Genomic DNA, 14,874 nt, shown 5'->3' on the forward strand with positions numbered 1-14,874 from the left:
AATGAAAATGGAAAGTGATTAATTGAGGTTGAGAGAGAGGATTATGACTCAGACAGGGCTCAGGGATGGGCTTTTGGTGTGCCCTGCAAAGTTCTATGTCAGGAATTGATGGTCATTACAAAGGCAGACACTTTATAAGAACAAATTAAGCTGTACTTTTGTGTGGTTTTCTTTATGCTTCATTTTACCGTTTTTAAAGTTATTAATGTGGGGGGAGGCCTACCTACTGTTGCCAAATGTGGACTAGGAGTCCTCTCACCAATAGCCACTGATGGTTATTATGTTCCAGACTTGTTCCAAACACTAGGAATAAATCTCCAAACAAAAAAAGATTACAAGAACAAAATCCCTGCCCTCCTGGACTGTATACTCTGGTGAAATTAGACTAAGGCATAAAGAATATATATGTATCTGTCCAGGTGTATATACTACATACATAGCTCCTCATATACTACGAAGGTAGACATATAGGTAGACATGTATATGCTATGTATGTAGATATTTATAGCTATCCAATTAATAAATCAGAAGAAGGGTACCAGAGAATACGAGGAAAGAATGAGTTTCTTGACTGCCTAAGAGCCTGTGAGGACTAGGGTCCTGAGAGAAGGCACCTTAGGGTGGCGAGCTGTGAGTGTTGGTGGGGCCTTGCAAGATTCAGCCAAATCTGCTGGGCTCCTCTAGTCACTCTTGTTGATGGGAAGGTGGTAGGCGAGAAGGGCATGGCCGTGTCTGTTGCTTCCTCTGGACTCCTGGAGCTCAAGGTGTTGACATTCCCAGCAAAAACGCGACAAACATCAGTGTGACAGTTTGTGCTGAAGAGTGGGGATATACAGTCAGGGTCTCTGCCATCATAAAGCTGATCATCTAGTAGGGCTAAAAGACAATTAGCCGAACAGCTATCATATGGGGTGATGACTATTGTGATGGGCAAGGTGTAAGCTGGGATTCAATGTGCAGGAGTTGTGGTGAGGCAAAAGTAATCCTTTTGCCTCTGGAGCAGGCTTCCCAGAGGAGATGACAGTGACAGCTCACCTGGCTCCTAAAGGAGCTCACCAGGTCATGGAAAAGCCTGAGAAAAATTAAGGGGAGGAAGGGCTGGGAATAGAGCATTCTGGAGGGTAGAAGTTGTGAAGCTCTTTAAGGAGTGTAACTGGTTGGCAGAGGAGTCTTTATTGAAGCATTTTTAATGAAAGAGATGATGTGATCAGATTCATGTTTAGAAGGATCATCATGAATGGGGATGGTGGAGAGGTGGGAGTGAGATCTGGATTTGGGATGACCAATTAGGAGGCAATTGAAAAAAAAATCTGGCAAGAAATAATAAGGACAAGAGAGTGGGAAGAAGGGTGGACAGAAGAGGAAGAATTTTTAAGATATTTAGGGCAGAGAGTTGATGGTTCACAGTGACTGACTGGATGTGGGGGATGAGAGAGATGGAGAAGACCAGGATGAGCCCGAGGATCTGTATTTGGCACTGGACAGGAGAAGGGGCCACTGTCCTCCACGAGAAACGAGCCTCAGGCTTCCCAGCTGGCCTGGACAGGATTTCTTTCCAGGTGGTGTGATGGGGGCAGGGGAGGGGAGCAAGCCTTGATGCCCTAGTTCCTGGGGTTCAGGGGGAAGAGACCTGGACCCTCACGCAGCAGCTAGTCAGAAGGAGTCTCTGACTCTAGAATTCAAGGTGAAGCCCATAACTGAAATACAGCCCACACCCCAACCTCACCTAGTGAAGAGAAAAATCCTGACAATGAAGGAAGCTGAACTCTGACCAGACAATCCATATGCTGTGGGAATTGGGTGGCCCATTTACCACAGACACAGCAAACGCTTTCTTTAATACGTGCTGGTTCCCTCTCCAACTCATTTTGTTTCTGTTTGATGCTTTGCAACTGAACAGATGGTGGGTGCTTTTCACTCGCATTTCTTCTGTCATGGATTTTTTTGGCAGATGAGGCAGTCTCTACTCATATGACCACAGCTAATTCTTAGCCCTCAAAGCAAAAATTAATGGACTCTGGCAAAAAAAAAAAAAAAAAAGAGAGAGAGAGAGAGAGAGACAGTGCTTACCCAGCTCTTTCCTTTAATTTCCACATGGCCACAGATGTTCCTCTCCAAGAAGGGTAAACAAAGGAAAGACTAGAAAATACTTCTTGTGACTATAGAACAATGTATCTGGTTTGCATGTGGTGATGAGAGAGAGACAAAGATGCAGAAAGAGAGACAGGGACGCAGGCAGAGGGAGGGAAGGGGAAAAGAGAGAGAGATAGTGACCTAAAGAGGGAAGGAAGGGAGGGAGGGAGGGAAGGAGGAAGGAAAGAGGCAGGCACTGGGTCTTACTATTTTCTGTGCGTTATACTACCTATATGTATATATTTAACCTCTCTGAAACCTCTGTTTCCTCATCTGTAAAATGGGAATGATAATGCTCACTTGCCAAGACTGCAGTAAAAATTAAGTTAACCAAGCCTATTTCTGGTAAATTCCCTTTTGGAGTCACAGTATTTTCACCTGTTGAAAGGGCTAAGAATATCTTTCTTCAGGGTTGCTGCAAGGATCAAATACACTATTGCACTCATCGAGTCTGTAGATTCTAAAGTGTTGTCCAAGTGCCATCTTTCAGTATAACCTGAGTTTTTGTTTCCTATTGCACCGCAAGCTGCTATAGGCTGTTCACTCATCCCACTGATTCCTGCCTTCCCAGCAAATGTCAAATCACAATATCAATACAAACCATTTTAAAGACAGACTGCAGAGAATAATTAGGACTTAATGTCTAGAAATGATTTGGATAGAACTTTGCAAAGCCTGTCATTCCTTTTGAGACTCGATTTCAGAAATGAAAGCTTTCCTTGCCTCTTATGCACACCAACAATGCAAAAGCAAATTCAGAACTCCTGGACGCCTGAGTGGCTCTATAATTAGATAAAATGTGCAATCTGATGTTATAATGTTTACATGTAAAGAAATAAATGAATGCTGAGGAACTGCCGCAGAGATTTCCAGAGAAATTTAATATACAGTGCTAATACCTTTGCTTTAAAAGCTATTCTTGTAATTAATACCCTTGCCATAGAACTTTAATGTGCCTTTGATATCCTGAATTTCATGATGAATAGAGAAAGAGAACTAACATTTCTTTAAATGTGTATTATACTACTTTATGACGTCGTTTAATCTCAGAGCCTCCTTTAAAACGTAGGCTTAAAAAAATCCCGGTTTTACAGGTTAAAAAGTAATTCTCAGAGGAATCAATTACCTTGCCCATGACCGCACTACTAGTTATGCTTCAGAACTATAGGTTCAAACATTTAAGGCTTTGCTCTTGCCACTGGAGCACACTGCCTGTTTTTCACCTCCCTTTCCCTTTTACAGCAAACCAAGAAGAAAGTCATTTAAAACTGTGTCAGGCACTCAGGTGAGTTCTGTGTGCAAATCCTCCCACACAGCCCTGCAGATACCCTGATGAACTCCCCATCATGCCAAAGATTACACAAAAGTTCAATCACTAAATGGGGAAAAAAAAAACATCAATTTTATAAATTTCCAAACAATTACCCAGGTAGCCTATGCAAAACTATGATAAAAGCTGGTATACAAAATGTGGCTAAAGTCAAGAGACCACATGGCCTCCATCCTGAATCTCTTCTCTGCTGGCCTTCAGATCCCACCATTAAACTCTGGTGTGAGATCTTCCACTATGATGCTGCCAAAGAACAAACCAGCGCACACCCACCAGTGCCAAAGGTGAATGAGGCAGACCTGAGAAGGTGCCATCTGTGCCCAGAGCCAGGGTTAAGCCAACCTGGGCTTTCTTCTTTAAAGGCAGAGATACCCCGGCCAAAGAGAAAAGATGGTCAGCCCTCCTCCCATAGGGTAGATCAAGGCTCTGGCTTCCTTGTCGTCTCAGTGGATCGAAGAGGAGGAGAATATAAGCATCTGAACTATGCATAAACACTGACCTTTAACAATGACCCTGCCCTCCAAGGAAAATGAGGTCCACTGAGCACCTCCGACAGTTTCTGGATTCGCCCTTCCTCCTTCCTTGGAGAAACACAGTGAGCAGGCAGAGGAATAGTCTGGGCATGTAGGTGGAAGTCTTCTTCCCTATGAAGGCTGCTGAGGGGAGGAGCAGTCTTCTCTTCCCAGAAAAAGCATAAGTCAATGAATACTTCTTGAGCACCTTCTGTGTATTCAGCCCTATGCCAGGTGTCATGGAAGAATCCAAAGGAAAGCTGAGCCTTACATGAAGAACAGGACATGCCATGTTAAGTGCCCATAAGGCAGAAGAAGGTGCATAGCACTGGGGGCAGACTGCACATAGTTCAACATTGCCCAGACCATGGGGTGCAGAAGGGTGAGGGAGGAAAAAAAAAGGCAGGAAAGAGCCAAGAGCAGACACTCAAGGCCCTGTATGCCATGCGGAGGTCCACAGGCAGTGGTGGCCATGTAAGAATTTGAGGCTCCAGCTGAGCATCTTTCAAACCTGCCTTTCCCTGGTTTGCTTCTGCCTCACACTTTGAAAAGAGACATTTTTGTCCTGGTTGGTTGCCTCCTGTGACTGAGCCATATGAGGCTTGCAATTGGCCCCCTCTCTCATGGGACTTCCTGATGAAATGATCCACCTGCATTCCCTTTCATTTATCTCCCCTGGTGCCCAGAAATAATGGTGTGTTGTCAGGGAGTGTTTTTCCAGCCTGTTTGGAGGGAAGTTTCCCATCTGCCTAGAGCCCTCTGGGAACTCACTGATGCACCAACCTTCTGTTCTTATATAGAATTCCTACAGAGATTTCTTGTCAAGGTGATCCATAAAATCAAAACTTTGCCAGTGAAAAACAAAACAAAACCTCTACCAACAATAGCTGAAGCTGTGGGAAGAGTCACTTTACAGTCTTAAGGTAGCTTCACCATGCAGAGGAAATTGACATTCTTGATTACTCTTTCCTTGTGAATTTCTTATCCCCCCTGCTGCTGCCACAATGCCATGCACTCCTGCTCTCCTGCTTATCTAACCACATTTCGTAAATTCCCTTTGCTGCCTTCTCTTCTTCCAGCCCATTAACATCTCCCACAGCTCATCTTGGGTCCTCTTGATTCTTGCTGTACACACTATCCTTGGGCAGATGCTTCCATTGCTCGATCTTCAATCACCACCTATTCCCTCCAGCCTTAGAGTTCCTTAATTGTCCCTCACTGCCTGGACATCTGTATATCTGTAACTGAATGATCCACAAGTACCAAACATGCATTGTGTCCAAAATCAACTTTATCAACTTATCTCCTGTACAGACTAGCTTCTTTTCCTGCACTTACCCAGTTACAACGGAAAGACATTAGTGACATCCTTAATGACTTCCCTCTCTCAAATACCCCCTACACATACATACAAACCACATATTAATATACCTCCACATCTTTCCCTGCATTCTCCAATTATACTGGTCCTGTGTTCCTCCCTCATTAACTCATGCCTCAACTATTTAAATCTGCTAAACACGTTTCCTCTTCACTTCATCCTCCACCTCCCACCACAGTTGTCTTTCAAACACACAGATTTGATTACTTCCTTCCGCACATTGCCTACAGGACAAAGCTCCTGAGCACAGCCACACTGCCTGGGTTATTGGGAAACTTTGAAGACACTGGTCACTCCCATTCTTCTGATGTTTTGCTCGTGCTCCCTGCTCTTCCCTATCTGCAAGCCTTCTCTTTAACCTTCACAGCCTAACCCAATGTTACCTCTTTTATGAAGCCTCCCTTGATTCCCTTTCCTATTTTTCAATTGATGTTTGTTTATAACTCTTTATAGATCCTAGCATAGTATATAAATAGTTTATCATTTGCATATTTATATTCCTCTCTCAATTGTGATCACCTAGATGAGGAAGATGTGTCTTTGGCCCCAGTACCCCTGATGCCTACCACTGTATACCCAGGAAGAAGACTTGTTGAATGAATAAATATTATGATGAAACCATAAAAGCAAAAAAGATTAATGCAAACACGGGAGATCTATTACCTACCAAAGTGATTAGAATATCAGAATGGTATAGCAGAGTGGACTTTAAATTCTGGCTCTAACACTGACCAACTATATGATGGCTGGGAGATTTCTTCCCTCTGAGCCTTGAATCTTCATCTGGAAAAAAAAGAGATAAAAAGACCTCTTTGGTTTATTCTAAGGAATGGAAATGAGATATTATATATAAAATGCTCAGCATAGTAGCTAACACATAATCAGAACTCAATACATTATTTATACTACTGTTATTAATATTACATAAGAAGTTTAAGGAGGAGGATAGTAAGAGATAGTGTTAGGAAAAGAAGGTGAGTTCAACTTTATTTGCTAAACACATATTTATGTAGCACTGGCCAATGGAAGATATTAAATGCAGATGGATACACCTCAATTTATAGAAAAAGGAGCAGATAGAAACTCTCCCACCACTTCTAGCAAGGTACCCTTTAACACCTGCATAAGTTTGCTGACTGAAATAGAGATGAAAAAATTAGAGCTGCCAGTGTAAGACATGAATGACTAGACACAGAGTTGAGAACAGTTAATTCCCAAGGAGAAGCAGCATGCATGGTGATAAATAGGTTGATAGGAGAGACAGGAGTTAAAGATGCCTCCAGAGATGGAGTTTTAGATCACAGACTTACTAAGCATCCTGACACCAAGCACAGGTGTCCAACCGACACAGGCTACCATGGGACAGAGTTTTGATGAGAGCTTGAAACTCAAGATGTAAACTTGAGAGAAATGCTGATACCTTGGACAAGGATGAGTTCTCCTTACCCATGTCTCAAATAACTTATGGTATAGTCCATGAAAACCACAGTAACCAGGAACCAAACTGAGCAACTTAAAACCAATGTCAAATCCAATTCTTGTTATCAGGATAGATGGAGGGAGAAAGTTTCATAAAACCCACCTTGAAAGGGAAAGGGTATGTGGGTTCATCCCACAACCAGAGTGTTGATACCAAACTAGAGTGGTGTGTTGCCATGACAGCAGTTGTCTAGTGACAAAAATTAATAATAAAAGAAGAGGGGAAAAGTGGGCAGGAGCAATAAATCAGGCCAAATATTCTGTTTTTTGCAAAGTTTCTCAATAGAGAGAGTGCTCTCGGGATGCGTGTAATTTTTAAAAATCTCTCCTGCTCATAACCTTTTTCTTGGACAAACAGACCTTTCAAAGAATTGTCCGATGCAAGGGATGGGAAAGGGAGACCAGGAATAGAATTTCAGTGTTGCTCAGACAATTGATGCCAATGATCCAACATTCTGTGTTTCCCTGCAGAGTGATGCCAATGACCATCCAGTTCTCCATTCTGATTATGCTGCACTCGGCTCTGGTCCTCATCACCACAGCAGAGGATTATAAGTGTTTGCCCCTCATCCTCCGGAAAACTTGCTGTTGGATTAATGAGACCTATTTGGCCCGGAACGTCATCATCTTTGCATCCATCTTGATTAATTTCCTGGGCGCCATCTTAAATATCGTAAGCATCCCACATCCACCAACCTTCTGGTGTCTAGTGTGCAGTTGAGCATGAAGTTTATGGAGCCTGCAGCTTCCTGCATTACCCTTCCTTGGTACCAGTTACCTTTATGTGCCTGGTCTAGCCCCAAGCTTAGGGACAGATAACAAAGATGTGGCTACTGCCAAAACTGTGCATTTTACTGTTGGAAAATTGTCTATTTCCCAGCGGAATAGGTTATTTTCTCCAAAGGAGTTCCAAAAGCCCTTCAATTTCCATATTGTCAGTGGCCAATTACATTGTAAATAAGAGTTACCATTTATCAAGTATCAGTACCTACCTGCTATGTGCCATGCGCTGAAGGAGGACCTTTACATATTTTTCATATTTAATCCTCACATAAACCCCGTGAGGTAAGTTTCATTATCCCCACTTTATGGCTGAGGAAACTGAGGCTCAGAGACATGAAATAACTTGCTAATAAGTTCTGTCTGACTCCATGACCCTCGCCCTTCTAATATGCTAAATTGTATCTCTGGGAGTGGGAGTGGGGTGGGGGAAATGGAAATGAAATAGCTGCCATTTATTGAGCACCTACTATGTGGTACAGGTAGGTATTATTGTCCCCGTTTAATGGATGATGAAACTGCATTTCAGGAAAGCTGAGTATCTCACCTATGACTTTCTAAGAGTTTGTATTTCACGTGACACATAGAACTCAGATGAATTTCCAACTGCCATGATATTTATCACTGTTTAATTTGATGATCCACATTGTCATGGTTTCATTTTCTCTTGAGAATTGTACCATGGTAGTTATAGGTATTTTCTGTGCTTTTACAAGTAGTCTGTGTTGTCCATGACTCAGGCAGTTAGATTTTTGAGGTGATTTGTTTGGTTCCAGGTCTTAAACTTGGCATGTTGAGAGAGGCTAGTTGAGGCATTGTCATGTGGTTGAATCCATCACTCTGTCCTTTGGGCCTGAGCGAGGGTCCCCAAGTGTTCAGGGACCCAAGCTATGGACTCCCACAATTGTTGGCCTGTGACTTAGAGGGCTAGACTGCCTGAAATCACTGTCCAATTTGGCCCAGTAATTACTTAAGTTCTGTGGTTGTCCTTCTAGTGAAGGCTTTATGGATAAAGGAAAAGAGGAAAAGGAAAATTATCATCTAATTTAGTTCATCATCTAATGAATATGTTATAGATTATGATAACTGAAATGGAAGTACATGGGATCAACTGATCACAGGCTGCAGAGAAGTAGCCAGAACCTCAAATTAAGTCTTGATAACAAATTAGATATTTCAGGGGTGCAGAATTTGTAAGTAAGCCCAATGACTCTAGGTCAGGGTTACCTCTGGGGCCAACTGTGCCTCCATGGGTAGTGTGGTAGGAAGATCAGAGGCTTTGGAGTCAGATAGACCTGTGTTCAAATCTCAGATCCACCAGAGCTCTGTGACCCTGGACAAGTTACTTTACTTCTCAGAGTTTCATACTTTTCCATTGTAAAATGGGGATTAAAAATAGCAGCTACATCACAAGGTGGTTGTGAGGCTTTTTTGTACAAAGTGTCTGGCACAGAGGAGGCATTTGGCCAATGGTAGTTACTCTTTTCCTAATACCACAAAATCTCCTGCAGCAACTTCTGTCCTAGGGAATGCCCATCACCCCAATGCTAAGAATCTTTCTGGAAAATGTACCCCTTCAGATTCTCCATGTCCTCCCAGCTGTTGATCTGGAGACAGGCTGTGAGTTTACCCGAGACCTCTTCTCCTGCCATCTGGCTTTCTCTTCTGAGCTCCACAAGCACACTCCAGTGACCCCAAATGATGGGGCCAACAGAGCAGTCTAAACTTAGTTTCATGACTGGCTTACGGAAGCTGTTTCTGAGCAAGCACTTGTTTTTTAAATAAGAGAAATCAAAGCTGGCACTTTGGCACTTCCATTCTGACTTCAAGTCCCCTCTAGGGTTCAGTCTACCCATGCTGAAGCACGGCCACTGATAGCACACTGCTCCATTTCCAGCACTCACACTGACTTTGTTGTTCCTGTTTTTGTTTTTGTTGTTCTTTTTTTTAATCCGCAGCTGTGGTGTGATTTTGACAAGTCGATACCCTTGAAGAACCTGACTTTCAATTCCTCAGCTGTGTTTACAGATATCTGCTCCTACCCAGAGGTATTTATTTACGAGCTCCCCTTGGTGAGAGTTGGACATAGATATATCTCTACCAGCTCTAAATAAACAAGACTGGCTGAAGGGCCATAGAAAGTACTCAAGAGGCCTGTTTTCCTTCTTCTGCCTCTTCTTCTTTCCTTTTTCTTCTTCCCCTTTTCTGCCTTTCCTTCTCCCCTTATATTTTCTGTTTCCCAGTCCTCTTTCCTGCTCCCTCCTCTGCCTCTTTTTCATCTTTACACCTTCCTCATTTCTTTCTCCCTCTTTCTCCTCCTTTTCTTCCTTTTCACCTTTCCTTCTATCCGTTTTCCATTTGCCCTTATCTCTTCCTTCTCTATGCATTTCTCCTAGCTTATTTGTAAAATCCTGTAGCAGAATGCACTGTTATCTCCATTAGCAGGCAGAGTTCTTTCTCAAACAGTGTTTGCTGCATTAAGGAAAGAGGTGGGGAGGGAGGAAATGAAGGAGCAAAGGAAGGAAAGAAGGAAGGAAGGAAGGAAGGAAGGAGAGGGAAGGAAGGAAGGAGAGGGAGGGAGGGAGGGAGGGAAGGAAGGAAGGAAGGAAGGAAGGAAGGAAGGAAGGAAGGAAGGAAGGAAGGAAGGAAGGAAGGAGGGAGGGAGGGAGGGAGGGAAGGAAGGAAGGGGAAGGAAGGAGAAGGAAGGAAGGAAGAGGAAGGAAGGAAGGAGGGAAGGAAGGAAGGGGAAGGAAGGAGAAGGAAGGAAGGAAGAGGAAGGAAGGAAGGAAGGAAGGAAGGAAGGAGGGAAGGAAGGAAGGAAGGGGAAGGAAGGAAGGAAGGGGAAGGAAGGAAGGAAGAAGGAAGGAAGGGGAAGGAAGGAAGGAAGAAGGAAGGAAGGGGAAGGAAGGAAGGAAGGAAGAAGGAAGGAAGAAGGAAGGAAGGGGAAGGAAGGAAGGAAGAAGGAAGGAAGGGGAAGGAAGGAAGGAAGAAAGAAGGAAGGGGAAGGAAGGAAAGAAGGGAGGGGAAGGAAGGAGGGAAGGAGAAGGGAGGAAGGAAGGAAGGAAAGGGAAGGAAAGAAGGAAGGAAGGAAGGGGAAAGAAGGAAGGAAGGGGAAGGAAGGAAAGGGAAGGGAGGGAGGAAAGAAGGGGAAGGAAGGAAAGGGAAAGAAGGAATGAAGGAAGGAAGGAAGGGGAAGGGAGGGGGAAGGAAGGGGGAAGGAAGGAAGGAAAGGGGAAGGAAGAGGAAGGAAGGAGGAAGGAAGGAAGGGAGGGAGGGAGCGGGGGAAGGAGGGAGGGAGGGAATTACAAAGGCAGAAAATTACAACTAAACTTAAATGGTACAGAGAGTGCCAGAAGTACCATGTGGTCTGGAGGCATCCCAACAGGCCACCTATGATCATAATTTGTGTGTGTTACTCTACGTTGACCACAGAGCCAGTGGTTTGTTTCTGGGCCTTGGGGTCAGCCTATGGGGTCTGTTATTCACAACCCAGACCTTTACATATTAGGGTAGACATCCCGGGTCATAAAGTAGAACAGCTAAGATGTCCCAGCAGACCCCAGTCAACCCCATACCTAGGACTCTGGGTAGATTCTTGTTCTCTGAGAGGCTGCCACACTCAGAAGCCCCTCCAACATATGAATGGAGAAAAGGCTCCCTGTAGTCTCTTCTAGGTCTAAGAATTGGTCCCAGAAACATTCCAACAAGGAGACCAACCCTCCTCTCCCTCCATCCATTTGCATAGAGCACATGCTTGATATGCATAACATCATCAAATCCTTCAGATGTCTGGGATAGAGGCTATTACTGTCTCCATGTTATAGATAATAAAACTAGAGCTCAGAAAGCAGCTTGCTCAGTGCTGCTTAGGGCCACACTTGCCTGATCTTATTTCTTCCTCACTTCTTTCCTTCCCTTCTTCTTTCTGTCCTTCCTTCCTTCTCTTTTTCAGTCTATTATCAAGCCTTGGTACTATAATTTGAACCATATCTACCTTATTCTTTATCTGGCCTAGTCCCTAGAGGAGAAACTAGACTCTACTAAGGATATGCAGGACAGGATGGGACTAAGTCCCATTTAGGGGCTACATTGGCCAGACCATGTGCCCTGGGACTTCCTTCCACCTAGGAATGAGTGGAGCCCCAGCTTAGTGTACTCTGTGGGACAACGGCTCCCTGAGAAATTCTTGGCTTAAGGGGCTTAGGAAACATCTCAACTTTTGGACAGAGTAAGTGGCCCGGAATTGGAGAGTCAGAGCTAGGCGAAAGCTGCATTTCATTTCCAATTAAGCCCCCTCACTTGCTAGCAGTGGAACCTTGAATCAGTTCTTACTCTCTCTGAACCTCAGTTTCCTCATCTGTAAAATGGGAAAATTTATACCTTCTTTACATGACTACTGTGGAGTTAAACAATATGTTCTCATGGTGCCTGCCTAGATGGGTTAGCAAATATTTAGCTCCTCACATGGCATCTGACATGAAGCAGCTATTTATCTGTGCCCACACATCACTTTGAATTAATATTGTATACCCTTGACCCAACACCTGAACCCTCAAACACAAGACCACAGCACTCAGAGATTAGCCAAATCCTAAGAAAGTGGTGGGTAAGATTTTTGATCACACAGCTTTATTTCAGTGCCTCAGTTTCCTTATCTGTAAAATGGGGATAAAAGTAGGGTCTTCCTTATTGGGTGATTATGATAATTAAGTGAATTAATCCATTTAAAGTATTTAGAAGCCACACCAGGCACAAAGTATCTGCTCATTAAATGTCAGCTATGATTTATTTATCATTTTCAGCAAAAAGGCTTTGAGCATGTAATGCCAATGTATGTTATCATCAAACAAACACCTGTACATACCTGAACAACCGTGTGTAACATACTAGTGTATGTTATGAAACACACTCAAAAATAGAAATGTTTAAAAGTGAGATAAAATGAATATGGATTGATGTTACCATTTTCTCCACAATGAAAGGGTCATCTTGTTCAGGAGGTCAGCAAACTATGGCCACAGGCCAAATTCACCACCTGATCTGACCCACCATTTGCCATTCTGATACGTGTGTGTGTGTGTGTGTGTGTATGTGTGCATGTGTATGTGTGTGCACACGCTTCACTGACTAGGCATTGCCAAACTAAAATGGATTAGATATTCAGACCTTCTGAAAGACTTAATCCAACTCCCCAGCACTCACATACTCACAAGTATGTGTCCCCAAGCAAACCACTTCATCTTTGTGAGCCTTGGTTTCTTCAAATGTATACCTGACATTCCTGCCTCACCCTATGAGAAATAATATCCAGTCCAAAAACATGTTATCAAACAGGATGATGTAATATAAAAAATGAGCTTTTACAATGTATGATATAAAGTATAATTTAGTTCTAAATTCAAAGCTTGTCAGATGCTAAAAAAGAACGAAGACGCCGGGAATGAAAGTGAAGAAAGCTATATTCCAGTCATGGTTGGAGAGTAGTCGAGGAGAAAGAAAGGCACAGGTTTGTGAAATGAATGCAAATCACATGCACAAACCCAGAGTGTCATTATCTCAAACACCTGGATGTGGTTCTCAGGCGACTCAGTGGGAAGACCCTAATTTTAGAATCACGCCCCTTTATTATATGCTCTGGCACATCTGAATAAACAGTTCACTGTATCTGCAATAGCAGAGCTGTCTATGGTTTTTATTTTTATTTTTATTTTTTTTAGGGGTGCTTTGATCATTTTTTTAAATTTATTTATTTATTTATTTTTTATTATTATTATACTTTAAGTTCTAGGGTACATGTGCATAACGTGCAGGTTTGTTACATATGTATACTTGTGCCATGTTGCTGTGCTGCACCCATCAACTCGTCAGCACCCATCAACTCGTCATTTACATCAGGTATAACTCCTAATGCAATCTCTCCCCCCTCCCCCCTCCCCATGATAGGCCCCCGTGTGTGATGTTCCCCTTCCCGAATCCAAGTGATCTCATTGTTCAGTTCCCACCTATGAGTGAGAACATGCGGTGTTTGGTTTTCTGTTCTTGTGATAGTTTGCTAAGAATGATGGTTTCCAGCTGCATCCATGTCCCTACATAAAGGGTCCTGAAGAGCCCATTTTTCCATAGAGATGTGATTGTCTATATCTTGGCATGCTGGCATTTCCTTCCCTTTCTTCTCCATTTATTCAGGTCCTACCCAGCCTTCAAGCCTCCCTCTTTCCATAACGTGGTTTGGCAGGCCCAACTCCTTCAGCACTCTCCTCCCTGCCATCTCACATACCCTGATGGTGTCATCTTAGCACTCACACTCCATCCTTCCTACCGTTGATTTATTTATCTAGGACATCCTTTCCATCCTCTCAAATTTATTGACTTAAGGAGTGAAGATAATATTGTATACCTATTCAATATTGACCAAAGGGCCCAGCAGGACAGGGCCCACAATGTGTGTTTTAAAATATTTAAAGAGAAAGGAAGCATTCTTCCAATAGACTAACAGGAACAAGATTTACCTTTCCATCTGAAATAACTAAAAACAAACAAAATATATGAAACAATAGTTTTCAAGGCACTAGGCATCAGTCAGTGAAGGACAATAATCCTGAAAGACAGGAAGCAAGTGATTGCCTGAGCTTTATTATTGCTTTAAGAGAGTTTTTAGACTATGGCTCAGGAAGAGGAAACCAAGGTGGACTCCCTGATTTCAGAATACTAAGCTAAGAGTCCCGGGAGACCGAGGTGGCTAGAGTCTGCAGAACACACTACTCTGGGGAGTTGCATAGAGAGCAAAACCTAGAGATCTGAAAAGGGTTCAATCAGTACATGCATGTGAGGAAACTGACATGGGAAAAGAACCATCTGGAAGGATCAGTGCCTGGAACCACACAGAGCTGAGAATAATTTTGTTCCCACCAGTCAGACTGAAAAAGATTCATGCGGTACTAGGTTAGAGTATTCAGAAAAGTCTTGCTTCAGTAGAGTAAAATAATTGTTCCCACATCATATGCTTCTCTGATTATTCCTTTAAAATCTTAAAAGTTAGATCCAAAGAGATCAAACCTTTTAAAATAATTTAATATGTGTCCTAGAATAAATTTCAAGAATATGCATAGGAATACAAAAATAGCTAGGATTTAACAAGGTAAATACACAGTGTCTGGCACCCAATCAAAGATTACCAGGCATCAAAAGGAGAAGGAAAATATGACTGATAACAAGGGGAAAAATGTCAACCAAAAAAGACCAACTCAGATTTGACTGTG

At 42.9% G+C, this 14,874-nt stretch overlaps 1 protein-coding gene across 2 annotated transcripts in view; it reads left to right on the forward strand.

Moving 5' to 3' along the window:
• The window catches only part of ADCY8 (adenylate cyclase 8), a 261,339-nt gene that overhangs the window by 186,904 nt on the left and 59,561 nt on the right, over positions 1-14,874 (forward strand). Inside the window, exons 10-11 of one of the 2 annotated variants that reach the window (XM_050801571.1) lie at positions 7,307-7,508; positions 9,574-9,663. In XM_050801571.1, the coding sequence (XP_050657528.1) occupies positions 7,307-7,508; positions 9,574-9,663 (292 nt within the window). The remainder of the gene's footprint in view (positions 1-7,306; positions 7,509-9,573; positions 9,664-14,874) is intronic. The other variant, XM_050801572.1, reaches the window with a different exon arrangement.

The sequence above is a fragment of the Macaca thibetana genome, chromosome 8, assembly GCF_024542745.1.
Source record: "Macaca thibetana thibetana isolate TM-01 chromosome 8, ASM2454274v1, whole genome shotgun sequence".
Lineage (NCBI taxonomy): Eukaryota > Metazoa > Chordata > Mammalia > Primates > Cercopithecidae > Macaca > Macaca thibetana.